Below are 27,589 nucleotides of genomic sequence, written 5' to 3'. Positions count from 1 at the left end.
CTACCACTAGTCGTCAGTTTGCGGGACAAGAAGGCGCAAAGCCCATCAGCCAATGAAAAGCCAAGAAATGCTGAGCCGGATTGTGAAGGCACCGCGAAAGGCAAAATGGGTGGGGAGTGAAAAAAAGGATTTGCGGAATTAATATTGTCCTTCCAAGGACACCGTAGGGCAGATCTTGCAGCTACTACATTGTTTTCGGGGCGGAGCCAGCAGGAAATTTAAACTGTAGCCGCGGCCGAAGACGGCTAGAGAATGATATCTTAGCCGAACAGGAATAACTAGGACTCGGGAGTCTGAGAGAGCTCCTGGAGCTCGCGAATGTAATACGGAGGCCTTGAGGAAGGAGTACGGAGGCCGAGAAGGAGCCGGGAATGGGTACGGATGCCGGGAAGGGGAGAAAGGAGTAAGAAAGAAGGCGGAAGGGGTCAGAAGAGACCCTGCATTGAGGAGAAGTGTGGAGGTCAGGAAGTGGGCATAGAAATTGAGGAGTGGGTAGGTGCAGAAGCTGAGGGTATCTGGGCCAGGAGGGGGTCACAGGAGTTGAGGGGACAGAGGTCAAAAGAAGGCGGAGGGACTCGGGACAAGAGCCTAGAGGAAGGTACGGAATTGAGATGAACAAGGGATGGCCAAGGGGTCACGGGAGTTGAAGTAGCTGAGTCTGAAAGGGGGCGGGGAAGTTGAGGGGCAAGAGCCTGCGAGGAGGCGCGGGAGTTGAGATGGGACGTAGGTCAAGATGGGGTTGAGTCTTGCTGTTTCTGGGAGCCGCGCTGGGGGATTGTGCGGGGTTTGGGAGACGGTGCGGGCGGCGGGTAAGGATGAAGATCGAAGGCTGGTGAAGATGGCTGACCCTCTGTTTTGTCCTTCTTTCTCAGGAGAAGATTACCTCGAGCTGAGAGTTCCATGGCTGAGAGTAGGCTCCGGGCTCCGGACCTAGGTGGGTAACAGGTCAGAACTAGGGATGTGAGGTCAGAGTTGCTACTCTTGCCCCAGGGTCTCATAGAAGGAAAAGGCTGAGAAATTTTAGCCCTTTTGGAGTTCTCTGATCACTCAGTGGTTTTTGTGTGTGGAGGGGGTGTCATTTAGGAATTCATGGTAAAGATCAAACAAGAGTCAGATATTATGAACAAAATTAGCTGACACGCTGAGTCAGGATAGAGTTTATTAACCGTCTAAGTTAGTAAAAATAGCTTATATCCATGGATATATTTATCATAAAATCCTTAAGTTTATCGATAAATACTGCCACCCAATTAGATAAGTATTTTAGAACACGGTCATTTCCCTCGGTACTCCCCCTTCTTAGTATCTTCTAGTTTTAGTTCTAGGTAGTTACGATATGCCATTTGGTTGTTGCCTTTTAAACAGTAATACACTTTGCTAAGTTATTTATTTGTCCTTCCCATATGTTGTTGCTTTTGCTTTCCTTTGGATCTATTTTGCTTTTTGCCAGAGAGCTTTCTCCAAAAGTGTTTTCAAAAGGAGGCTTTGTGTGATAAACTTTCTGAGGCTTGTGTGCCTGAGAATGTCTTTATTTTGCCCTTGTTTTTTGTTGTTGGTTTGGTTTGGTTTTTTGTGTTTTTTGGGGGCGATTGAGACAGTTCTACTTAAAACAACTCTTTTCATAGATACTTGCAGGACTCTCTCTTACTTCAAGTATGTCACCTTCCTTAGTAAGACTTTCCCTAGACAACTTCTAACAGCTCTGATTAGAGATAGAGTCTTGCTATATTGCCTCGGTTGGCCTTGAACTCCTGGGCTCAAGCTATTCTCCCACCTCAGCCTCCTGAGTAGTTGGGACTATAGGCGTGTCCCACCACACCTAGCCGTGTACAGGTTTTCATCTAAACATGTTTTCATTTCTCCTGGATATATGCCTAGGAGTAGAATTGCTGGGTCATATGTTAACTTTACATTTAACATTTTGAAAAACTGTCAAACTGTTTTCCATAGTGGTTGTACCATTTTACATTCCCATCAGCAGTGTGTGAAAGTCCCAATTTCTCCACATCTGAGCTTCCTGAGGGTAGGAGCTCTAGCTTCCCAGTTGTCTTTGTGTGCCCAGGACCTAGTGTGGGGCATAGCATACAGACTGGGTGGCTGGGCTTGCAGGACTCTCTCTTAACTCAGGCTTCTTACTTTGCTGTTTTCTAGGGGCTCAGCTAGGAGTTTCCAGTTGTCTGGAAAAATGCCACAGGAGCTCACCAGGTGCTGGGAGGCAGCCCTTTTTCGGAAAGTCCTTTTACTTAGATCTGCCTGCTGGCAAGAATCTCCAGTTTTTGACAGAGGCCATTCAACATCTGGGTGGGGTATGTAACCTACTTCTCTCTTATGATATCATGCATCTTTGCAGGTTGTAAGGCAGGAGTTGAAGAAGGATTACATCTGTGGTTTCCAGGTGTTTTTCAATGGCATCATTCTACATTTTCCAAAGTAATTTTAAATTTAAAACAAAGTTAAAGTTTTTTCCTAATTGGAAAAGTAATATCCATTCTAGAAATTTTAGAGAACATGGAACTACAATTACAAGTGACAACCAGCATCTTTATATATATTTTTCTTTCTTCCCTTCCTCCCAAAATGGCTTTATTGAGATATATAATAACTCACATACCATGAATTTCACCCATTTTAAGTTCACAGTTCAGTGGTTTTTAGTATATTCACAGAGATGTGCAAGTTGTGTGATCAGATCACATAGTCAATTTTAGAACATTTTCATCACCCCCAAAAAGACACCCTGTACCCATTATCAGTCAATCATTCCCCACATCCTGGGAATATCCCCAGCCCTGAGTAAACACTCATCTCTACCTTCTGTCTTTGTCCTACCTTTGTTTTGTTATGTTTGTTTTCTTTGTAGCTCTGATCATGAATACATTTTTGTTTATCAACTTTTTACCCATGACTTAAAGAATTAGCACTTTCCTATCATTATTGACTTTCATATACATTATTTGTAATGGGAATATAATATTCTTTTGAGTAGATTATTAATTTACTTAATTGTTGCCCTATGGCATTTAGATTGTATTTAATTTTTAGCTCTTAGAACTAACACTGTGGTGAACAACTTTGGGGTAAAAAGCATTTGCTATATTTGAGAACATTAAAATATTTCTAAAGCATATGTCATATGGTAATCTTAATAAAGGTTGACATGGGTATTTCTTGTGTTTAGAAAATAGTATGATAATGGTTGGCCCAAAAGAGACTGGATGAACAGGCTTGGAATTCAGAGGCTCGGTGTTGACAAACTAACCAGAAAGTCAGGAACGCAGAAACTTAGCAGTAGTGATAGAAAGGATGAAGATTACATACCCAAATTGGCCCATAATTACATTTTGAACTTTTAGTCTGTTCTGTCATTTATGCTTTGCTGTGTAGAACACCACCCCAGGACTTGGGCTTAAAACAACACTTTACTATTTCTCACTATTCTGTGAGTTGGCCTGGGTAGTTTCTCTGGTGGTTTTAACAGGGCTTACTCCTGGGGCTGCATTCAGCTGGAGGGTCAGCTGGGCTGGAAGGACCAAGATGGCCACGCTCACACATCCGGCACCCTGTGGCTCCTCATATGTTGTATGTGTAGACAGCATTGTATGTGTATATGGTAAGCTAGACCAGCTGATTTACATTGTGGTCTCTGAAGGCAGCCTTCCAGAAAGTGAAGGAGGAAGATGCAAGGCCTCTAAAGGCCTACGCTGTTGAACTCACACATATTATTTTCACCACATTCTATTGGTCAAAACGAGTTAGAGTCAAGGGGATAGAAAAACAGGCCCCACCTCCTGATGGGAGGAATATGTGGCCATTAAGCAACCTATCACATTTATAGAGGATAACCATTACCCTACTCCTACCCCTCTAGCATTTGTTTTTACCATATTAAAGAAGGTAGATGTAATCCTTCAATACATAATTTTAAAGATTTTTTGAAATTGTGGTAGGATGTATTAATTTATAACAAAATATGCCATTTTAACCTTTTTCTTTCCTTTTTTTTTTTTGAGACAGAGTCTTGCTCTGTTGCCCAGGCTAGAGTGCTGTGGCGTCAACCTAACTCACAGCAACCTCAAACTCCTGGGCTCAAGCAATTCTCCTGCCTCAGCCTCCCAAGTAGCTGGGACTACAGGTGCTCATCACCACGCCCGGCTAATTTTTTTGTTTCTATTTTTAGTTGCTTGGCTAATTTTTTTAATTTTTAGTAGAGACAGGGTCTCCTTCTTGCTCAGGCTGGTCTTCAACTCCTGACCTCAAGCGATCCTCCTGCCTCTGCCTCCCAGAATTTAAATACACAGTTCATTGGCATTAATTGTTTTCATACTGTCGTGTGTATAACCATCATCCCTATCTGTTTTCAGATAAACTTGTTTATCATCGAAACAGAAACTCTGCAACCCCTTGCAATAATTCCCATTTCTCCTCTCCCCAGCCCTAGTGATTATTACTTTTCAACTCTTATGAATTTATCTATTCTAGATACCTCATATTAGTGGAATCACTGATATTTGTCATTTTGTGTCTGGCTTATTTCACTTAGCATAATATTTTCAAGATTCATCCATGTTATAGCACATGTCTGAACTTCATTTCTTTTTATGGCTGAATAACATTCCATTGTCTGGATATGCCACATTTTGTTTATCCATCCATCTGTTGATGGTCATTTGGGTTGCTTCCACTTTTTGGCTCTTGTGCATAATGCTGCAGTGAACATTAGCATTCAAATATCTGTTCAAGTCCCTGTTTTAATTCTTTTGGGTGTATAGGAGTAAAATTGCTGGGTCGTATGGTAATTCTGTGTTTAGCTTTTTGAGGAACCTAAACATTTTGTTTTTAACTTAAGTGCCAAGTTTCTCTTTTAGTCACACTTTTCTGGCATCACCCATTTTTATTTTATTTTCAATGGTGCGCTGGGGCTGGCTCACAAAAGCCGGTTGTTAGCATCTCTTTCCAGCTCCTCATTTGGTGACATCATGTATTTATTCCCCAGAAATCAGCAAAATGTGTACAAAACGGGTTTCTTCCCCGAAGAGTCAGTTATTAAACATTTTCCCGGTCATTGCTGCTTATTTCCATCTTCCCCCAGATGTGAGTTAAGGGTCATTATGTTTCAGGCACCGTGCCTGAAACCTTGCTGAGTTCTTGGAATACAAAGATGAGTCCGACTCTCCTGGTGCCCCTGAGGGGCTTACGGGCAGGTGGGGTGAGCAGGTGCCTATGCAGCTAAGTGTTAGCTAAAACCCTTTTTTTTTTTTTTTTTTTTTTCTTTTTTTTGAGACAGAGTCTCACTTTGTTGCCCGGGCTAGAGTGCCGTGGTGTCAGCCTAGCTCACAGCAACCTCAAACTCCTGGGCTCCAGCAATCCTTCTGCCTCAGCCTCCCAAGTAGCTGGGACTACAGGCATATGCCACCATGCCCGGCTAATTTTTTCTATATATTTTTGGTTGTCCAGCTAATTTCTTCCTATTTTTAGTAGAGACCGAGTCTCGCTCTTGCTCAGGCTGGTCTTGAACTCCTGAGCTCAAATGATCCACCCGTCTCAGCCTCCCAGAGTGCTAGGTTTACAGGCGTGAGCCACTGCACCCAGCCTAAAACCCTTTTTGCTTCATTTGTTAGTCTCCTTTTTGTATTGTGATCAAAATTACAGATGTAGTGTTTGGCTGTCCCAGTGTCTCTTACGCAGAAAATGCGTGGCTAAACAGAGCTGCTGTTAATCCTGACAGCCCCTTCAATGTGTTCTTGCTGCAAACTCAAACTGGTCACATAACTTGAAGCCTGTGGCCTTCTGCTCCTGGGTCAGGAGCAGCAGTTCTGGAGACAAAACCTGCATTATATATATAAACTCCATTATAGTTCAGGGTGATGCCTTTTGGAGGACTTGGTACAGACCTGCATTTAGTCTATTTAAAGACATTGATTCTGGAACTTCTGGCAGCCAAGATTTCTTTCCCTAACCTCTTGATATCGATAATTCTACATTTGCTTTTTTGTTTTCAGCCACCTCTGTGATCTGGTTTCAGGTAATTGAGGGTTTTCTGAGCAAAGAAATAAGTTACATCGTGTCCAGCCGCAGAGAAGCAAAGGCAGAGAGTGGTGGAACAAGCCACAGAGCCTGCCCCAACCCCAGCTGCAGCGAAGTCAGAGTGGAACCATCAGCCATGGCCCATCCAAGAGGCAGCCACACTAGGCTTTCCCAGAAATCCATAGACTCGGTAAGAACCTCATGGGGTAGGAAAGGTGTGTTCTGTAAACAAAGTAGGCTTTGGTGAGCACTTTTAGGCAGTCTCTGGTTTTAATTTCATCTTGCTTAATTTAATCTCTTATTTGAATTCAGGGACTGAGAATATTTTATCATAGCTCTGGATCTAAACACCTCAGCAACATGCTATCTCTTCTATGCTATATGTCTTTTTTTTTGTTTTTTGGAGACAGGGTCTTAATCTGTTACCCAGGCTAGAGTGCAGTGACACTAACATAGCTCACTGCAACCCCAAACTCCTGGGCTCAAGTGATCCTCCTGCCTCAGCCTCCCGAGTAGCTGGGACTATAGGCATGTGCTGCCATGCCTGACTAATTTTTTCTATTTTTAGTTGTTTGGCTAATTTCTTTCTACTTATAGTAGAGACGGGGTCTCCCTCTTGCTCAGGCTGGTCTCAAACTCCTGAGCTCAAGCAATCCTCCCGCCTTGGCCTCCCAGAGTGCTAGGATTACAGGCGTGAGCCACCGCACTTGCCTGCAATATGGCTTTTTTACCTGTGGGCTTACATTCTTATTTTCTCTTAACTTAGGCTAGTATTAAAATGTCCATGAACACATGCTATTGGCATTGTGATGAGAGATAGTTACTTCCAAGGAGCAAAAAAACAGATTTTTTTTAAAGGGAGACATTTGCTGTCATTATCTTCTGGAGAGTACAGAGACTCTTAAGGAGAGGTCTAAGAACATTTGGAACAATTTGACCTCAGGTGGATTCTGAATGCCTTTATCCACTAGGGTTCAGGCTGCCCAGGCAGCTACCTCTGGGTGACCTGAACTTGCATGTGGCTTTTCCTTTACCCCCGGAAGGTTTTCTAGGCTCTCATTTCTGCCAATCTCAGCTGTCACTGCTCCTAGCTTTCCGAGGCACATCACCCCAGGACATCCTCACCAGCTCACGTGTAAACATCTGTGAGTGCACAGGTGGTCTACACAGCAGACCTCATTCCTCTTCTCTCCATCAGGTGCCTATGAGCAGAGGGAAGGAGCTGCTACAGAAGGCCATCAGGAACCAGGTGAGCTGGGGCAAGACAGGTTGGAGGTAGATGGTCTCTAGCACATGGAGGGATTCAGCCATTCTCCCCAGGCCATTTTGAAGTACTCATTGAACATTGAGACTGTGTGGTATTGTCATTATTTCCTTCTTACAGATCAGGGAGTGGAGGCTCAGAGAAGTCAAGTAGTTTGTCCAGAGTTACCTAGGGAGTAAGTATTCAAGCCAAAGCCAATTCCAACTCCAGAGCCCACCAAGAGAACCTTGCAGGCAGTGGCAGGATAGGTCTTCTCTGCACAGAAGCCAGACTTTGTACATCTTTTACAAGTAGTCGTTTGTCCCTTTTGTAGGAATTCAGGGCAGTTACAGTTAAGTGGCAGGAAACAACTTAAGGTGATATGGTGAGAATTGTGCAAATGATATCAAGAAGGGTACACTGAGGCCAGGAGCAGTGGCTCACACCTGTACTCCCAGTACTTTGGGAGGCCAAGGTGGGAGAATCAATCACTTGCAAACAGGATCTCAAGACTAGCCTGGGCACATAGTGAGATGCTGTCTCTACAAAAAATTTAAAAATTAGCCAGGCACAGTGGTGCACACCTGTATTCCTAGCTATTCTGGAGGGTGAGGCAGGAGGATCATTTGAGGTCAGGAGTTGGAGGTTGCAGTGAGCTGTCATCAGGCCTGGGAGACAGAGCAAGACCTTGTTTCTTTAAAAAAAAAAAAAAGAAGAAGAAGAAGGATACATTGGCTGTGGTAAGGGAGATGGTGCTGCCAGACTGAGCCAGCAAAGTGGGGAAAGGTCTGCAGCCACCATAGTTTCCTGCTCTATGTTGACGGCCACTGGTATTTATTGTATACTATGTGCTAAGAGCTTTCCTCGCAGAGGCTCTCCCAACAAACAGCTCTCTTAGAAGCATATGTTCCTTCCTAGTCCAAGGTGCGTCCATCCCCTGCAGACCCCCTCCTTACATGGCCAGGTCGTAGGGAGGACAGGGTATCTTCCTGGGGTGTTGGGATGGATTCTCCAGGCACTGTGCTCTCTCCCCTGCCTGCCTTCCCCCAATTTTCCCCGGCCCCATGGATGGCTCGGGGTTCCCAGAAGCAATTTCACCCTGTGCCCGTCATGTGCAGGTCTTGAGAAATCTCATGCTGTGACCTGACTCTGCTTTGTCATTTCAGGGCAACAGCAGTGGAGGAGGCAGTAGGAGCAGCAGCAGCCTCCTGACCAATGCCCGCTCCTGGGGAGTGAGGATTCTACATGTGGACGGTACCATTCCTGCCCTGGGCTCCTGTGGAGGGGAGAGTTGGTGACTTTGGGAATGTCAACTTTTAGAGGCATGATGGTTGTGTAAACATCTGGTAGCTGGAAGCCAGAAGTACTCAGTAACCATGTTGATCCACAAAGGTGAGAGGGTGTGGGGGAGGAGACAAGCAGTAATGACAGCTGAGTGCGGGCTGTGGCCTCAGCATTGTGCAGGTACCTGGAACATGCTATTTGGTTTAACCCACTACGGCTCTCTTCAGGCTAGTATAATGATCCTATTTTCCAAATAAGGAAATGATCCTAATGTTCATGGCCCCTTATCAGGTATTTACTTTGTGCTAGGAATTACTTCATTTAATCCTCACAGTAGTCCCGCCCACATTATACTGATGAGGAAGTTGAGCCTCAGAGGGATTAGGTAAATTGTCCCTGGTCTCACCAGTTGTCCATGGTCTTTGAGTGAGTAGTGTAGCCCATGTAACAACCCAGTTTGACCCGACTGTAAATTTTGTGTTCTTTCTTTTCTGTAGGATTGCCTCAAACTCTAAACAACCTGTTTGTGGGCAGTAATAAATTTTTACTGGAATAGTTGCCCTGATGGGCTGGGTACAGTAGCTCACACCTGTAATCCTAGCACTTTGGGAGGCTGAAGTGGGAGGATTGCTTGAGATCACGAGTTTGAGACCAGCCTGAACAAGAGTGAGACCCCATCTCTACAAAAAATAGAAAAAATTAGCCAGCTTAGGGGCATGCACCTGTAGTCCCAGCTGCTCAGGAGGTTGAGGCAGGAGGACCACTTGAGCCTAGGAGTTTGAGGTTACAGTGAGCTATGCTGATGCCACTGCACGCTACCTGGGGTGATAGAGCAAGACTCTGTCTCAAAAACAAAAAGAATAGTTGCCCCAAATTGGCTGGCAGTGACTAATCTCTTACCCAGCTTCACTCTGAGTCTAGGGTTTTCTTGATTCATTTTAGGGGGTTGGTGCAGATGAGACAGACCCCAGGTGCTAACCAGGGTGCTGCCCCACCCTTTGGTACCAAGAGCTTCCAGAGGGGTCTAGGGGCTGTACAGGAGAAGTTCCTGGTCTGGAGTGTGGAAGGCTCCATCTCACTATAAAATCAGCCATTTCTGACTTGATCTCATTTCATGTCCTCAGTGTTGGAGAAACTCCAATGTGCTTAACCCCTGCTGGGTCTTCCACCTAAGGGTACATCTGAATAGCTCATGTGGCTTGGTCTTCCCTACAGAAGCAGCTCTTCAGTAGTACTTTAAAGAACCTAGGGCCGGGCGTGGTGGCTCACACCTGTAATCCTAGCACTCTGCGAGGCCGAGGCAGGAGGATCGTTTGAGCTCAGGAGTTCAAGACCAGCCTGAGCAAGAGCAAGACCCCGTCTCTACTAAAAAAAGAGAAAGAAATTAGCTGGACATCTAAAAATATATATAGAAAAAAAATTAGCCAGGCATGGTGTTGCATGCCTGTAGTCCCAGCTACTGGGGAGGCTGAGGCAGAAGAATCACTTGAGCCCAGGAGTTTGAGGTTGCTGTGAGCTAGGCTGACACCATGGCACTCTAGCCCGGGCAACAGAGTGAGACTCTGTCTCAAAAAAAAAAAAAAAAGAAAGAAAGAACTTAGTGAGCCATAAAGCACCTCCTATTCAATAATGAGTAGTAACTGATACTATAAAAGAGCATGAAGCCAGCTTAGGTGCTTTTCTGGGGATAGAGGACCTAGTCCTTACTTCTGTTGTCAGGAGATGCAGAGGTGACATGTAGCCAGAAGGTGGCAGGCAAGGCTGGTATGATCCAATGGGCTGGGTTAGGGAGAAGTTTAGTCCTGTAGCCCTGGAAGGGGCTGTGCTGGATAAATGAGGAGTGGAAGCCTTTGGCCACAGCCTTCTGTCTTCTCCATAGAAATGATGATGCACGTGCAGCAGCTGTCTCTTGGTCCTTTATGTGTGAGGAAACAAGAGCCAAAGAAACCAGAGGTAAGTCATCCTGCTAAACTGAAGGGCAGATGAACAGTTTTCAGTGAAGTCTATGACAATCCATGGCCTGCCCAAGCCATCTCTTCCTGGCCATTCTAAAAAAGGAGTGCAGCCTCTCAGTTACCTCATTCCTGGTGTCCACAGCTTTGCACTGCCCTTTCTTCTCTTCCCTGTGGTACCTGCATCTTCCATGCACACTCACCCTGCCAAGGCACCATTATGGCCTGGGCTGTGGGCTGCCTACAGTAGTCCTGGCCTAGATAAAATTCATAAATGCTCATGGTCCACTGGCCGGGCTGCCATTCTGGGAATAGCTCCTGGCCTGGGAATGAGCCTAAAGATTGAGGATGGAAGGTTGAAACAGCTGCCATCTTCCAAATTCTTGTCTGTTTTTTTCATTTCTTTGCTGGGGTTAGAACTGTGTGTACCACATCAAGAGAGCCCAGGCTGACGTAAAGCCGTAGTGTCTTCACCCAAGCTTAAGTCCCAGGAAGGAGTAAACCTGCTAGTTCACTCCAGGCCTGGCATGCAGGAGCAGAACTGACAGCAGCAGCAAACCACATCCAAAGTGGATGCAGCGCTGAGCTGCTTACACCCGTCTATGCACACCCTGTGCTCTAGGAGTTTTAGGGGTTTTGCTACCGCTTAACAGATTTGTGTTGTTCAAAATTCAAAAGGGTACACAATGGGAAGTCTCTCTTCTCTCTAGCTTCTGCTCCCCAGCTACTGACCTCCCTCCTTGACATAAATAACGTGCACAATTGCTCAGGTATCTTTCTAGGACTCTGTATACTATTAATACAAGCAAATATGTCAGAAATCCCCCCTTTTTGTGCAATGCACAGCATTTTTACTTTGCTTTAACTTAATATGTTTTGTAGATATCTAAGTCTTTTGGATACTATCTGCTGATATGCAGAGGATGGTGGAAGGCTTCTCTGGGTTGTATTTGCCCTCGAGGTGTGGCCTGGGGAAGAATCGGGAGCCTCCTTGCGCCCAGAGGCACAGGAAGTCATGGATCCACTGGATCTCTCCATCCGGGTCTCCCAGCTCTTTAGCTGATTTTTTATTTTATTCCATTTAGTTTTTATTTTATTTTTTTTTTCAGGTATACATCACCAAAAGCTCCATTTAGTTTTGAATATCAGCTTTGTTTGACCTTGGCTTAAACATTATTTTTGACCCACAGGGTCAGGGTGCACAAGATAGGGCATAAGAAAGCAAGTGGCCATTGTCTTCACCCTTGTCCTGTGAGATGACCTGTAACTGCAGCAGTGGCTAGAAAATAAAGCTGCCATTTAGAGACCTACTCTGTGTCAGGTCGTTGCATGCTTTAATCTAATCCGTGCACATCCTATGAGATAGGCACAGCTCCGGTTCCCACACAGGCCTGTGGACTCAGAGCGCTTGCTGTCTGCACTGTCCTGCGTTCCCTCCACAGAGTCAGCTGCCATCGAGACTCACACACTGCGCGCTCACCGTTCATCATGTTGCCCAGGAGGCAGAGGGAGCCATTGTGCCCAGGTCTGCTCTAGCTCAGGGCCTGCAAGTCTGGTTCTGCAGGTCTCACAGCAGCAGGAAGCGAAGTGGGACAGACTGGCAGTGACTCGGCTTCTCGGGCCCAGTTCCTCGACCCCTGTGGCTCCCTCACATCCTTAACCTATTTTCCCTTTCCATTTAGGGAACATGTCCAGCAGCAGAGTCAAGAACGCGGAAAGGTCAGTGTGGTAGCTTTTCCTCATCTAATTGCAATCCCTCCCTCCCTAAACACTTCCCCACGACTCCCTCTGTGGCAGCATCTGCTCACTTTTCTGTGGCAGGAAGCGAGTCCAGGTTGCATTGCCCCCCCGTGTTTCCAGGGCCCTGGCCTCAGATTTCTGGGGTGAGAGAGGTAAGAACAGAGCTGCTGGGCCGGAGCTTCTCCTCCTTTAGAGCCAAGACCCCATGCAGACACTGGCTCCTGCATCCTCTGGCAGTTCCTGGGCATTGATTGAAGTTCAGCATCCTTTTCCTTCTAATTCAGTAGCAGTTTGGGGGTGGGCAGTTTGACAGCTGCCTACCGCTTTCCGAACTGCCAAACTCCCTGAAACTGACAAACAGGCAGATTGATGGACTCCGTCTACTGGCTTCTCTTGGACGGCAGGGGAGTTTCTCCCCCTGGATGCTTCTCCCAAAGACGCTCTTTAAGTGGCATTTATCCGTGCACAAACAGGAGCTAAGAAAAGTCACTTGGCACCTCTCTCATGCTCAAAATTCAGGGAAGTCTATGGGGGAATTGATTTTAATCACTGTCTCAGTTAATTAGAAAGACAAGAAATTGTCCCAAAGAAGTAATTAATGGGAGCTGCTGCTCAAGGAGAAAAGGCTGCTTTTTGCTTGGATGCTAGCAGTGGCCTCGAGTACATCTGGGAGCTGGGAGGTGCCAGCGTCTTTGGGGAATCTGTGGCTGTCAGGTCTGGCCAGGCTTCCAGCCTGCCTTGGCTCCCCCTTTGACAGGACTTCTGGTCACTGTGAGGTTAGAAGTGGTTCTTAATGCTTAAGAGATTTTGTAAACTATGCAAATAGCTAGCTAGTAGGGGGTGAATCTCTTGATTAATTAACTCCAAATTTGTCTTCTCAGCACCCGTTTGCACTATTTTTTCAGGAAGCAGATTTTACCTGTGATATTGGTCAGCCATCCTGTTACTGAGATTGCCTAATACTCTTTTTCCTTCTTCCTCTCTGCTCCCCCTCAAAACCACCCAGGGTCCCCACGGAAAATTCCACCTGAGGAGTATTCTCAAGCCTCTCAGGATTCCGAGGCATCAGGGTCAGAGGTCTAGGGAGAACCTAGGACTTTGTGGAACTGACCACCCTAATCCTGCTTTTAGCGGAAACCAGCAGGGTCTGAGTTTCTCCCATGGCCAGGTTTCTCATAGTGGCATCCTAGGTTGGTTGATAGTCTCCAGCACCCACACTCAGGAGCTCCTGTGTCCTGCTGAGGGAGGGCACGTTTAGGGCTGCAATTACCCTGCAGCTTCCCCCTGACTAGTGTAGCCTTTCTCCCAGGTGGAGAGACTGGAGGAGATTGGAGGGGTGCAGCTCTGCCAAATGGAAAGGCACAGCTTGGGATGGCGTGATTTCCAGCTCTTGCAGCAAGGTTCTTAGGCTTTGGCAGAGCCTCGCCTCCCTGTACATTTCCTGCGTGTACAGTGCGGGGCCTGCACTGGGACAGAGAGCTAACGTGTGCATTCTTCCCCTTCCAGTGGCCAGACTGAAGGCACCATTCCTCAAAATCGAAGATGAGAGCAGGTGAGTGGGACCTCCTCTCTGCTCGCTCCTGCACAGAGAAGGGAGGGTGCTTAGGGGCCCCAATTTGACATGGGGACATGGAGCCCTTCAGCCTTGCACCTTCATCTTCCCTAGAAACCACTTTCTCTCACTGTAATGAAGAAGTCTCACGAAGACCAGGAGCCTCTGAGGGTGACATCGTACAGTTGATGCTGCTCTTGGAGTTGAGTCAGAGGTTAATGGTCCTGTGTGTGAATCACCTCCACTTAATGCTCTGCTTCTGTGAGCTCATAATGTCCCAAACCAGGCTCGTTACAGCTGCTCATTTCTCCCTGGATGCGTGCTAACAGTTAATGTCGAATCATTACTGGCCCAGCCACGGTGTTGGTATGGTCCAAGACTTCATCTTGGCTGAAGTGAGGACGCTGGAGCTGCTGTTGGGGATTCCCTTACTAGGCCACCTGTACTTGATGAAGCCTTTCTGTTTTGCTTTGAAAAAATCTTTTCTGGCTCATGTGATCTCATGACAGCCCTGGATGAAAAAAGCGTGATGAGAGTCCCTCTCTTCCTAGCGGGGAAAACTGAGGGCAGAGGAAGTAAGGGGTTTGTGTACGACTGTGGTACTAATAAATTGCAGCCCGAGGCTAGAATCCAGATGTCCTGACTGCCCTGTCTGCTGCCCTCTCTGTCCGCCATCGTGGCCTCCTCTTACCTAGAGCAGGAGGGGCCCATTAACGATGTTAACCTGATGAGCTATTAGCAGCCACCTTGGTTATCACTGAATCTTTAATAAGTACTAATCAAAAGTCCTTGTGGGCCGGGCCCGGTGACTCACGCCTGTAATCCTAGCACTCTGGAAGGCCGAGGCGGGTGGATTGCTCGTTGTCAGGAGTTCGAGACCAGCCTGAGCAACAGCGAGACCCCGTCTCTACTAAAAATAGAAAGAAATTATATGGCCAACTAAGAATCTATATAGAAAAAATTAGCTGGGCATGGTGGCGCATGCCTGTAGTCCCAGCTACTCGGGAGGCTGAGGCAGTAGGATCGCTTAAGCCGAGGAGTCTGAGGTTGCTGTGAGCTAGGCTGACGCCACGGCACTCATTCTAGCCTGGGCAACAAAGCGAGACTCTGTCTCAAAAAAAAAAAAAAAAAAAGTCCCTGTGAATCTATAATTATCTCAAAGTAAAAAATTTTTTTAAAAAGAAATAAGTCCATATATAGCCAGCAGAGACTACTGGAGCCAGAATTTTCTGTGTTCCTCAGCAGGACAGCTGCAGACCCAGCCCCTGGAGCCTGGCGTGCCTGCCCATCCTCCAGACAGGCCCAAGTTCACTTCTCAGTGCCTGCAAATAATGCAGAGCTGGTTTTGGTGGTGCAAAGACAGTGGACAGGACTCTAGCCTAGAAGGGGGCACCTCCATGGTATGGAAGGTGCCCCCTACCAGTTCCAGTGGGATGGAGTCCATGTTCTTCAAACCCCAGCCCCTTCACAACTAGTTTAACACAGGTAATATGGCTCATATGCAGTGGCCGAGGAACATTGTCACAGCCTCAGTATCTGCACTGCATATGGCATATCACTGTCACCAGAGGGGGGCGCATAATTTGTGTGCTCCTGGCATCATAAGCCAGAGGGGAGATCCAAGTGGAACTGAGGTTTCTTATGATTTTTTTTTTCATGTGCTGTTTTGAAGCAAGTGCCCTTCAGAGCCCATTTGCCTGACCAAGTTCAAGTTCCAAGCCCCCTAAGCAGAAACAAAACATCATTGAAGAGGAAGAAAGGGAAGCTCCAGGGTTGTGAAGGCCATTCCCTTCTCCTTAAGAGTCCCAGAAGATTCATTTGTAATTTCCCTGCTGAGGCTACAGGGCTCTCACCCTTCCCCCAGAACCCAGGCCCTGCACTTTCCCTGAGTACAGACCATTGCAGCCAAGCGTGGTGTGCCCAGGAGTTACCTCAGTCAGCAGGGTTTGCTAAGTATACACTGACAGTTCCGGCTCTGAAAGCCTCTTGAATGTTTGCAACTTGAGGCAAACTGCCAAAACCACTCGGTACAGGTCTAACTATCCAAACCTTCACTGTGCCTCTCCCCTCATTCAGAATGGCACCAGACCAGCCTAGAGCAAAAATGCTTCCCTTCGTGGAACAGGACGATCACTATTCTGGTTTAAACATTCTTCCATTTAGAGTCTTCCGGGCTAGAGTCTCCTCAAAAGCTGTTGTAGGTCCAAGAAACAAAATGAGAAAGTGGGAGAAACCAGACCAGGAGTCTGGAGTGTGCTCTGGTCTTGGCCACTTATAGTCGTGAGCCCTTGAGCAAGTCATGGAAACTTTTGGGCTTCCTTTCTTCCCCTGTAAATAGGATAACACCACTTATTCCACTTAGCCCAGAGGGTACTTGTAGGATGCCAATGAGGCAGTGAGTGTAAATGTGTTTGAAAAGGAGGCAGGGAGAACACAAGTATTAATTTAACCTAGAAAGGCTGATGAGAATTTTGTTTTAGAACGTAAGAGATGTGGAGGTGAGAGTTCACTTTATCAGGGTTGGAATTCTGGGGAGTTGGGCTAGTCCCCTCCTCAGCCTTTCCCTTCCCCATTGTAGTCAAAGTGGAAGTTTTCTGTGTTTCAGGAAGTTTCGTCCTTTCCATCATCAGTTTAAATCCTTTCCTGAAATTTCTTTTCTGGGACCCAAAGATGCAAGTCCCTTCGAGGCCCTGACGACCCGAGGGAGCTCACACCATACCAGGTGGGTCTCTCTGGTTCCTAAGTACCAAGGACTGGTTACAGGCCAAAGTCCTCCCCCTCAGGGGCCTGCTGGTCAGATTTGGGAATGGCCATGTGTTTGCTCCTTAGGCAAAGTCTGTTTTGGGCACTTAGCCCAGAGAAGAGAGACACTAGGAGTGCTCATCCATTTTGGGGGGAGTGGTGTTCTTCATCCCTACTGAAGAATTTAAATTGAGTGTCCAGAGGGCAAAGGCTGGTTTTGCAAACTTGGATCTATAGACCCCCATCATCAGAGTCCCCTGGGGTCCCATAAAAAATACAGGTTCCTGGACTCTGGCCACAGCTACAGAATCAGAATCTCTGATGGAGCCCCAAAAGCTGCATTCTTACAAGCTCCTAGGTGATGTCGATGCACATCAAAGTGTGAGAACTGTTGGGCTAAACATCAGGAATAACTATTAGTAATAGGTAGAGGACCAGGGGACTTGCTGCATTGTGTGGCCTGTGGTGGCTTGTTGGCTTGTTAATGTTACTACTCTGCAGATGTTTGAGAATTTGAACCTTCACTGACCAAATTAGAGAAGGAATTCAGCTCAGGTGGACTAGATACCTTCTCGGACCGTTTCTAACTTCTGGGCCACAGAGTTCACAGACCAGGAGAGCAGAATAGGGCAGACTCTCAGCCCAAGAGCTCCTAGAGCCAAGGAGGGCCTGTAGGTTCCATTGGCAGATGAAGACCATGGGTCAGAAAATAGTGCAAACAGGAGGGAAAAAAGAAAGGGAATGTAGGCCAGATGTAGTGGTTCATGCCTGTGATCCTAGCACTTTAGGAGGCTGAGGCAGAAGGATCGCTTGAGCCCAGAAGTTCCAGCCTGGACAACATAGCAAAACCTCGTCTCTACAAAATAAAAAAATTAATGGGCATGGTGGTGTGTACCTTAGTCCCAGCTACTCAGGAGGCTGAGGCAGGAGGATCACTTGAGCCCAGGAGTTCGAGGCTGCAGTGAGCTGTGATCACACCGCTGCACTCCAGCTGGGCTACAGAGCCAGAGCAAGACCTGTCTCTTAAAAAGAAAAAAAATGAATAATATAATATTCACTGTGCTGGATCTTCTTGCTTTTTCTACCTAGTATGTCTTAACTTCCTATTAATACTAAGGAGCATCCTTACTCCCTTTTGCAGCTTCAGAGTATTCCGTTGTATGGAATTTATTTCCTGTATTTTATTTAACCAGTCTCTTATTGATGGATATTTGGATTAGCTGCGGTGCATAATCATGTTCAGTATAAATTTGTGATTGTTCAAGTATAGTTGTGGAATAAATTCCTAAAGGTAGAAATGCTAGGTTCAAAGGAAGGCTACCTACATTTATAATTTTTTTGTTTTGTTTTATTTTGTTTTGTTTTGTTTTTCAGAGACAAAGTCTCACTCTGTCAGCCTTGAACTCCTGGCCCCTTCAGTCCTCGCACTTTGGCCTCTCAAAGTGCTAGAATTAGAGGCATGAGCCACCATGCCCAGCCTACATTTATAATTTTGATAAATGCAACCAAATTGGTTTTCATGGAGGTGATACCAATTTACACTCTCACCCGCACTGTACAAGACCATATGTTTCCCCATCCCCTTGCCTAATACTATGGCAGTCAGACTTGACCTCCGCTAATCTGATAGATTAAAAACTGTATCTCAATATAGTTATAATTTTCATTTTTTCTTATTATGAATGAGGTTGAGTATGTTTGCATATGTTTGATCATTTGAATCTTTTTTTTTTTTTTTTGAGACCAGGTCTCACTCTGTCACCCAGGCTGGAGTGCAGTGACATGATTATATAGCTATATAGCTCACTATAACCTCTAATTCCTGGGCTCAAGTGATCCTCCCACCTCAGCCTTCCAAGTAGCTAGGATAATAGGTGTGCACCACCATGCCCAGCTGTTTTGTTATTTGTTTTTGTTTTTGTTTTGAGACCCCATCCTTACCTGTGGTTTAAGATATGTGGGTGAGGAGAGAACAGAGGTAGGACAGGCTGCCACAGGGAGGTCTCATTTTCCTTGTTGCCTCTCCTGCTGCCCTTGGGTGGGTGGTATAAAGCAGGCCTGCCTGCCTGTGCCTGCCCCGCCCCTTGGCCCTCTTGGTCCTTCCCCTCCCTGGCCTGGGCTCCAGGCCCTGAGCAGCAGCTCCTCCTCTAAGGGCCCCAGCAGTGACCACTTTCCGCATCCTGTACCCTCTCCAGAGAACCCAAGGACAGAGAGCCAAGCCTGCGATCAGCTGCCCGCACCGTGCCCAGGAGGAAGAAAGGGTACTGCGAGTGCTGCCAAGAGGCCTTTGAGGAGCTCTATGTGGTGAGCCCCTTCCCCACTAAGCAGCTGCTCCCTAGAGTGTTCTGAGAGAGCCTGACCACCAGGGATGGGCCTTTCCTGCCCCATCTCCTCCCTGGCATGGCCACGTTCTCCAATGCCAGGGGACACTGGGAGCTCTGCTTGCCTCCCACCCCAGCCTTGTCTAATGCCTTGTGCCTCCTCTCACCCCCGGGCAGCATCTTCAGAGCACCCAGCACCAGGGCTTTGCCCTAGAAGCCCATCCATATGCAGAAGTTGACCGGATCATCGCCCAGCTCAGCCACAGCTTTGCAGACATCCCCTTCCAGGCCAGCCTCCCCAGGTGAGCACCACACTGGCAGGCACGACTTCGTCCTCACTCTGCTCCTGTTGCCCTCTTTAGGTGGGAAGGAACCCCCAGGTTGGCAGCTGTTCGGATCAGGCTGTGATCTTTTTCTCTTTTCTCACCTTTTTCCCCCACCATCCTCTGTCCTATTTGTCTTGGAGGTGGCCAAAAAAAAAAAAAAAACAAAAACTAGACCTCCATTTGTGGCTTCAGCTGATCAGGACTGGGCCCAGACTAGAGCATGGCTCCCTTTCTACCATATGAGCATTGACGTGGTAGGTGGTGAGCAGTTCTGACCAGCTAGAAGAGGAGTAGTTCCTGGGTCCCTCCCAGATGGGTGAACAGCCAGGTCGTTCTCCCTCTCTAGAAGTCAGCCCCAGAAGGAAGGATTGCGTGGGTTTGGTGGGAATTCGAGGGCCCTCCAAGCCCAGCTTCCCCTTGCTGCCTGCCAAGAGCAGGCCCTGTCCCACCTAGGGCTGTGGCTTCACATCTCACCCCAAATCTCCACCTCTGGGCTCAGCTTGGACAACCAGGCTTTGTGCTGCTTTCCCCAGCCGCCAAAGGGCACAGCCTCCTCTGTAAAGTCATTAAAGGAACAGCCTCTAACCTGTTCCCCTGGCCAGCCCTGACCACAGGCTGCAGAGCCAAGAGAAGTGTACACAGCGCTGGCTGCTGCTGCAGGTCCAGACCCAAGAGAAGGCCTTTCACAGGGCCCCAGAGTGGGCAGCTCTCCTCAGCACCATGCGTGCCCCGCTTCCCTGCTCTCAGCCTCAGCCCAGGAGGGTCCCAGCTTGCTGCCTGCTCTGGAGTTGAGCCTGCACTTCACTGGGTGTTTCTGTCCCAACAGGCGGTCAGGTTCCCCAGCTTCTGATTGTGACCCTCTCCAACCGGAGACTCTACCCACCAGCCAGCCCTCCCATCCCAGGGCAGCGTCTCCCAGGGTGAAGAGCGAAGACAACTGCCAGACACCAGGCACCCCAGAGCGGGAGAGGACAGTGGGCAGCGTGAAGGCACTGGCTGACCCTGCAGGGACTGGCGAGGTGCCTGGACAAGCAGCAAGCTGCCAGGAGCCAGGGGGATCAGTCGATGTGTTTGTGGACCCCCCAGGGACACCAGTGCCCAGGAGCCCTGCTTGCCAGCACCTCCTGACCAGATCCAGCTTTGCAGACCTCTCTTCCGGCCCAGGCCTGGCACTTGTTGGCCACAAGCGGAAGGTTGAGTTCCCCAGCAGCAATGCCGAGAAGAAACCGGGGGCCTCATTTTTTGTCCCAAGATCCCCCAGCCCCTGTGGCACCAGGGCAACCAGTGGCAGGCATCTTCCGTCCCTCTCACTTCCAGGCCATGAGTCCAGGCCCCTGGCCTCCCTCCTGCCCTTGTGCCACCCACAGACTGGCCTCTCCCTCCCAGACTCTTTCCCCTGGCAGCCCAGAGACAGACCAGCAGAGTTCTGGGCCACACAGCCTCCCCGGCCTGGGGGAGGCTGGCCCCCAGGGTCTGAGGATTCTGAGTGTGCAGCCCCCAGCCCTGTATCCCAGCAGACTGGCCAGCTCCCCAGCTGCCCAGCAGCTCCCAGCCAGCCATCAGCCCACCTGCACTCAGCTGCCAGCGCACAGCCCCTAGGGGGGCCCACAGAGGGCGAGTCTACCTCTCTCCCCCACCCTCTGCCAGCCAGTGGGGGAGACAACTGCTCCCAGTGGCTCTGGACCCCCCAGCCTCTCCAAGTGCCCTGCCTCCCTGTCTCCCAGCCCCAGCCCCAACCCCAGCCCAATACAGGCAGAGAGCTGTTCCTGTGAGTCCCCAAGGTACTCAGCTCTTCATGGGGCCAGACAGCTCCAGACTGAAGGGCCACAAATACAAGTTATACCTCTGCTTGGTGCTGTACACCTGGCCAGGGCTGAGTACCACACAAGGACAAGCAGAGCCCCAGGATCTCCTCAAAGAAGCCAGAAGGAGGCCCGGGCCTGGCCTTTGAGGTCCAAGTGAGCAGCTGTCACGCTAAGCTCTGTGGAGCGGACAGAGCGAGTCCTCTTGCCCACCAGATCTTTGCACAGGACCAAGAGAGTCTGGGCTGGGGCTGCCCTCTCCTTCCCCTACCTCCAGCCGTGTTCCTGACCAGGCAGCAGGCTACAAAGGGCTTGTCCGGCCATGGCCAGCAGCCCACACCAGAGGAGAGGCTGGCATAGGGAGGGACCACAAGAAGCTGGAGCAGCAGGAGTCCTGGCCCGGCCTCTTGGCGGCAGGCATTTGCCTCTGCAGAGCCGAGGGCTAATTGGTGTTCCCCACCCCCAGCCTTCTTCCCCACAAGCATGTGGTCTCCTGCTTTCTGAAATGCCTGTGTTTGTGTCCCCTCCCCCAGCCCCCCACGCTCCTGCGTGCAGATCCTCAGGAACATATGAAGCAGAGGAGGGGCTCAGGCTGCGGCACTTACAGAGCTCCCTCCCCCATGCACTTAATTGGGGCCCAGCACTGACCTTCCCCCTGAGCCCAGGGTGTGGCCAGGGACCCCTCTCAGCTCCTTTCTTCCTCCTCAGCTCAAGCTGCCCACCCAGAGTTTGCTATTCCAGGGCCAGTATCTCACCTGCCAACTTCCACATCACCCTCTTCCCTCCCCTCTTTCCCTCTCCTTCCCCAAGGACCTCCCCCCATTTCTTGCAGCCAAGCCATTAATCTAGAGACAGAAATGGGTTTGCTATCGATTCTTTGGCCATTTTTTTTTTATTACTATTTGTACTGTGGTTCTTCTCACCCTTCTATGCCTCTGTGTGTTTGTCTCTTTAAATGTGGAAGCTACTGGAAGCTTGGTGCTGTTCTGTGTCTCCTTTCAGAGGAAGGAAGGGGGCCTTGCTGTGGGTGAGGGCCCAAGTTGTTAGTCTGGAAAGAGAGCAACCGTGTGTATAGCCCTCCTTAGAGGTCAGTCATGTTTGGTCTTTGTATCCCATTCCTGTTAGGTTTCACAGTTAATCGTGGTTCAGGAAATGTAAATAAACTTGTTAATAACAAATGGCAGAGATGGGGCTGGAGTGCAGCGTGCTGGCCTTCGAGCTGCCCTCCAGTGACGCAAGGCAGGCGTGAAGGCCCAGCAGATAGGACAGAATAACCGCATAGCAGGACGGGATGTGAGTGCCACCACCCTCCAGCTGGCCTCGTCTGAGGGGAGTGGGGTAAGATCTGTCCCTGCCCAGCTTCCCCTTCCCAGTCTCGTCTGGTTGCTGGGTCCTGCTGTCTGGTGAGTGGTCACCTGCACAGGGCATGCTCGTCACCCACCCAAGAAAATTCCTTTGCCCCAGCAGGCATTCCTGCTAGGGGCCCTCTCCCTTTCCCCTGGGCCCTGCTAGGTACATCTTTCCTTTTCTGACATACGGGGATGCCTTGTTCCCCACTGCCTTCCCCATGATGTCACCCCTCTGGGTGAGGAAAAATTTCCCCTCGCCCCCTCCTCAGACTTCTATGACACCTTCACCTGTTGCTCACACAAAGCCGTGGCACCAGGTTCTGATGCCCTTGTCACCATCTGCCCAGGACGCATTCCCCCAACCTCACATCAGTTGCCATGGCCTTCCCCTGCCATCTCAACGATTGTGACCTTAGACATCTCTGCTGGGCCAAAGCCCAGGGCTACAACATTCCTGAGCCATTTCTCCATTGTGGCTTCAGGCTGTAGATTCTGGTTAGCTGGGAACCCAGAACACCAGAGACTTGACCCAGGACAGACAGGTGCTGCCCCTCAGTGGCTCCTTGACACAAGGACTGTGCAAAACCCCTTCTGTTTCTCCTCACCAGATGACCCAGACTCAGTAAGCACTGCCTCATCTTGCTGTCGGTCCCCCTTCAACATTATCTGACTCTTGTTTCCTTCCTCTGCAAGTCATGCTGTCCCAGCCCACCTGGCCACCCTTGTCAATTTCCATCTCAGACTCGCCACCTCCGTCTGCCCAAAAGCTTGATGCTCCTCCATCCTGGAAAATACTTGAGTTGATTCAGCAGCTTGGGAAAGGCTCCCTTGTGTCCTCTGGCTACTTCCCGTGGTCTATACCTGCCTCCATGTCTTCACCTTCTCCCCTTCCAAACTTCCTTCCGCAGTGGCTCTGCCTGGAGCATTCCACTGGGATTGTCTATTCCAAGGGCATCAGGTAGCCTGCTAATTACCAAAGTCAGGTTCCTTTTCTCCTTTCCTACCTCCTTGGAACCTGGCTCCCTCGGTCCCAGCACTGCACATTGGCCTGGTTCTCCTGCCTCCCCTCACACTTCCTTAGTGTTGCTGGCTCACTCTTGTCCATTCATTCAGCACAGGCCTTAAATGTCCGCCCTGAATCAGCTCCCTGACCGTTGAGAGCCCACCAGCCCTACTGCCTCCCCCAGACGAGGTCCCAGGACCTTTGTTCTCAGTTCTTCTCAGTGGATCTTTCACTTCTCTGCAGATGTGACCTGAATTGGTAGCTCCACCCAACTCCCTTCTGAATTCTAATCTCACAGGATCGGGAGGATAGGGCTCTGCTCAGTGGAAGGCAGGATCTAGCCACTCCCCTAAGTCACATTGTGACTCTGGGCAAGACCCCTTACTATTCTGGGCCTCATCTTTAAGTGAGGGGCTTGGATGAGATTATTTCAAAGGCCCTTCCAATCATAAAATACCGTGACCTGCAATGAATCTCATGCTTCCCCATTGTGCCACCACCACAAACGCAGCGTCTCAGAGAACGCCGTCTCCTTCCGGGACTCCAGCTCCTGGCTCCCACTTTGTCATTGTGCTCCTCCCAGCATCCTCTAACTCCTGCCTCTCTCGCTGCTCCCTGAGCCAAATCCAACCAGTGTGGAGTCCTACTCCCTCTCCATCCTGAGCGTCCTCCCCTCACACGTCATCTCATTCCCTCTGCCACCTCCCTCCACCAAAAATCCCCCAGCCAACCAGACTAACCCCCCACAGGCAGTTCCACCTCTGGGTCTTGTTCCCTGCCCTGGAAAGCCCCTCAGTGGCAGCAAAAATGCCCCATTCTGCAAGGCATGGGTTCCATATTCTCCATGAACCCTTGAGTATAATCTTTCAAGGCCTCGAGGCTGGGCATGGGGCCTGGACGGCCTCCACTGGCAGGAGTCACTGCCCACCGTGCTGCCCCAGGGCCAGGGCAAGGGCAGGAGCTGGCTTTCTCCTCAGCACCTTTCGCCCTGCGGATCCAGGTGGACCAAGCCCCTTCCACGCACCGGACACCGTCCTGGGTGTGGGAGCTCAGCCACTCGTTCACCCCTCAGCAGCAGAACCTGACTTTGGCAATTAGCAGGCTACCTGATGCCCTTGGAATAAACAATAGATGGGTTCGGATCCAGGTTCTGCCACTGAACTCTGACCTTTGCCAAACTGAAACTCAGTTGTTTTAATCTAAAAAAAATGGACATCATAGTAGTTGCTACCTCATTAGGAAGTCACAAGAATTAAATCAGATATGTTTGTGAGGTACTTGGCATAGAGCTTGGCATGTTGTCTCAACAAACTAACATATTACCCGCACTCACACACACTCGTGACGTCTCCCCACTAGACGCTTAAATAGAGTTTACTTTCACTAATATGCCTTGTGATGTCCCCGTGTGACTTGCATCCTCGTCTCCAGTATGAATTTGTGGATGGAGCTGCTCGGGGCCACTGTGAGACACCCTGTTCCCAGGCCCCCCTTACCAAGGGCCGGTTCTCCAGAGGCCCCTCGCGTGGGAGGGAAGGAGCAGTTGGGTCCTTGGGGGTGTGACTGTACTTGTGCCCCACAAGCCTGGGATGCTGGCGCCTCAGGTGACTCCAACTCCGCCCTGGTTGAGGCCTGAGAGCCTCAGAGATCAAAGGTGGGGCCACTCAGGGCAACTGAGAGGGAGGAGGGCAAGTTTCCCTGGGGATATGCAGATGCCAAGAGCCTCTGAGAGGAAGCAGGATGGACTTCCTGTCCGAATGCTGTAGCATTTCCCCCGCTCCCCACCCCTCACCATCGTGTCATCGAGCATGGTCTCTCTCTGTGCTGGGCATAGAGAGGGCCCTGAGGCCCCCCAAGCCATAAAAGGGCTTTGGGTCCTGGACAAGGGCAGGAGCTGGCTTTCTCCTCAGCACCTTTCGCCCTGCGGATCCAGATGGACCAAGCCCCTTCCACACACCAGACGCCATCCTGGGTGTGGGAGCTCAGCCACTCGTTCACCCCTCAGCAGCCCTGTGAGGGAGCACTTTCCTAACCCCTGTCACAGATGAGGAAACCAAGGCTGAGAGACCAGGGGACTTGCTCTAGGTCACACAGCCAATAAAGGGGGAAGCCAGGATTGGGACCCCAGCCTGGCCCCTGAGTCCTGCCCTCACCCACCACGCCCTCCCGCCCCCATGACTGGCGTGGTCTGCGCTGCAGGCCTCGAGGCTGGGCACGGGGGCCTGGACGGCCTCCACTGGCAGGAGTCACTGCCCGCCGTGCCGCCCCAGGGCCGGGGCAGCCGGCACCCCTCCCTTACCTGCAGTTGCCGAGACACAGCCTTGGCCCTGCCTCAGCCCAGCTTGGCCCTTGTGCAGGAAAATGTGAGGGAAGAATTGGCTGAAGGGTGAGAAGAGCTACAGCGAGAAGGAGGCCCGGCCCGTCATGCGGCTTCCCGGGCCTCCTGGTGGTGGGGTCCCTGAGGAGGGGCGGGAGGTGGGGGCCAGAGCCCAGCTCCCAAGCAGGCTCACACAGCTGCCTCAGCAAAGGCAACATCAAGACAGCAGAAACGGGGACCACCAGCCTCAAGGGATGAGCAGAAAGACCGAAGGAGGCAACTGTGGTATAGCTGTGGAGTTGGGGTGGGGACCCCCCTGGAGAACCCTCTGTTTGAGGGGGAGATGCAGGCCTGCCCCAATCTGAGGAGAGAACAGCCCTTGCTTTCATGGGACAGGTCTGATGGGGGAGACGGTCCCTATTCTGCTAAGGGGCCACCACTTGGAGGACAGAGACAGCCCCTGACCTCAGGAGGGAAGGCGGGTGAGGGAAATTGAAGCAAGCTTCTCGTTTGGGGAGGCAGCTTAAAGCAGAGCTGAGGCAGCACAAGACGGGGGGAGGTGGGGCCCCAGGGGCTGGGGAACGGGCGTGGTCAAGGCAGAGGCCAGGTGTCTAGCCAAGTCTGCTGGGAGCCGGGGAAGATGGGTGTCTGTGGGGGCCGAGGAGCCATATGATTGAGCCCCCACTGGAACTGGCACAGAGTGCCACCAGGGAAGAGTCACTCTGAGGGCCAATCAGGTCTCCCCAACAGGAAGTCCAAGGTACCAGGGCCACAGATGTGGTTGGAATGTGCCTCAGCTAAAGAGGCCTAGAGAACAGACTGGGCTCGCTCTGTGGTCTTGGACTTGTGGAGGGGTCCAAACTGCAGCCTCAGGGCCCTCCACTGTGCAGTGACAAGCCCCACCCAGCCTTTTGGGAGGCACACCTGGTCAGGGCTCACAGGGACCTGGAACATGGTGTGGGGAGGGCAGGATGGAGTCACCCTGGAGTCTGGAGTGCCAAACGAGGTGTGGGGGGGGGTGAGGGACCAGATGTACTAGTCCACTCTGGTCCCAGATAGAGGACAGAAGTGGGCTACGGGTGCCCAGAGGGGAGTAGGGCCCTGGAGTGTGGGACATGCCTCTCACTGACCAGCTGTGTGGACTTTGGGAAGCTCACATAGCCTCTCAGAGCCTCAGTTTCCTCATCTACAAAGTGGGGAGCACAATCTCTCCCTCCGGGGTAATGGTGAGTTTCCAGGGAACACCGCATAGTAGGCCCTCATTCCCAGGAGCCTCCTTGCCCTACATCGTGGAGGAGCTTTTCAAGATGTCTTCAGAGTGAGGGAAGAATTGGCTCAGCCGTGCTGAGCATCTGGGTCTGGAGTGGCAGGTGGTTGGGGAGGGTGGGGGGAGTCACCTCATTCCCAGCATTGATGTCAGCGCCTCCTGGGAAATCGCCTTCTCACCTCTCCTGGGCCTAAAATAGAGCTGGGGGTGCTGTCACAAGCTGGAGGCAGCTCCCTCATCCCCAGCAGAGGCCCTGCATCCCTGGGGGTGCAGAAGACCCAGGAAGGGGTTCCCTGCCTCCAGTCTTGTTCTTCAGTGACCTGTGGTCCCCCAGTGTGGGTACAAAGGTCATGGTGGGGCCTCACCTGCATCCTACCATGCCCCACCCCATCTTCTCACGTATCTGGCTCTGGGCACCCCTAGCAGAAGTCCGAGATCCCAGCCCCTGGGACCCATCTTGCCCAGGAGCCCAGGAGCTGGGTTGAGGGCACAGCTGGGGAGGTAGGTTGGGAGGTGAAATATTTCACAGACAGGGCACCCCAGTCTGACCAGAGAGGGGAGGCTGAGGGGCTCCAGAGGTGTCCTTTGCTCTCAAAGACTTGGACTGGCAAAGAGGGGGCAGAAATGTGGCATGCTAACAGCATGTAAATGACCTGGGTTAGTATTT

At 50.2% G+C, this 27,589-nt stretch overlaps 1 protein-coding gene across 2 annotated transcripts; it reads left to right on the top strand.

The window, feature by feature from the left end:
• The first annotated feature begins 217 nt into the window (after window positions 1–217).
• On the top strand, window positions 218–22,164 carry DBF4B (DBF4 zinc finger B). 2 transcript variants are annotated; one of them, XM_045526828.1, is made up of 12 exons: window positions 218–375; window positions 873–934; window positions 2,152–2,306; window positions 6,023–6,214; window positions 7,223–7,273; window positions 8,434–8,521; window positions 10,431–10,504; window positions 12,186–12,222; window positions 13,750–13,795; window positions 18,733–18,841; window positions 19,036–19,160; window positions 20,011–22,164. In XM_045526828.1, the coding sequence occupies exons 2-12, from the start codon at window positions 901–903 to the stop codon at window positions 20,954–20,956; spliced, it is 1,857 nt and encodes a 618-aa protein (XP_045382784.1). In that variant the 5' UTR covers window positions 218–375; window positions 873–900; the 3' UTR covers window positions 20,957–22,164. The 2 variants fall into 2 exon arrangements, with proteins under 2 accessions (XP_045382784.1, XP_045382785.1); XM_045526829.1 differs by lacking the exon at window positions 218–375 and adding an exon at window positions 438–460.
• The last annotated feature ends 5,425 nt before the right edge of the window (window positions 22,165–27,589 follow it).

Source organism: Lemur catta, chromosome 15 (genome assembly GCF_020740605.2).
Source record: "Lemur catta isolate mLemCat1 chromosome 15, mLemCat1.pri, whole genome shotgun sequence".
Classification (NCBI taxonomy): domain Eukaryota; kingdom Metazoa; phylum Chordata; class Mammalia; order Primates; family Lemuridae; genus Lemur; species Lemur catta.
The sequence above is the reverse complement of the archived record's forward strand: the minus strand, read 5'-3'. Positions and strand labels throughout refer to the sequence as shown.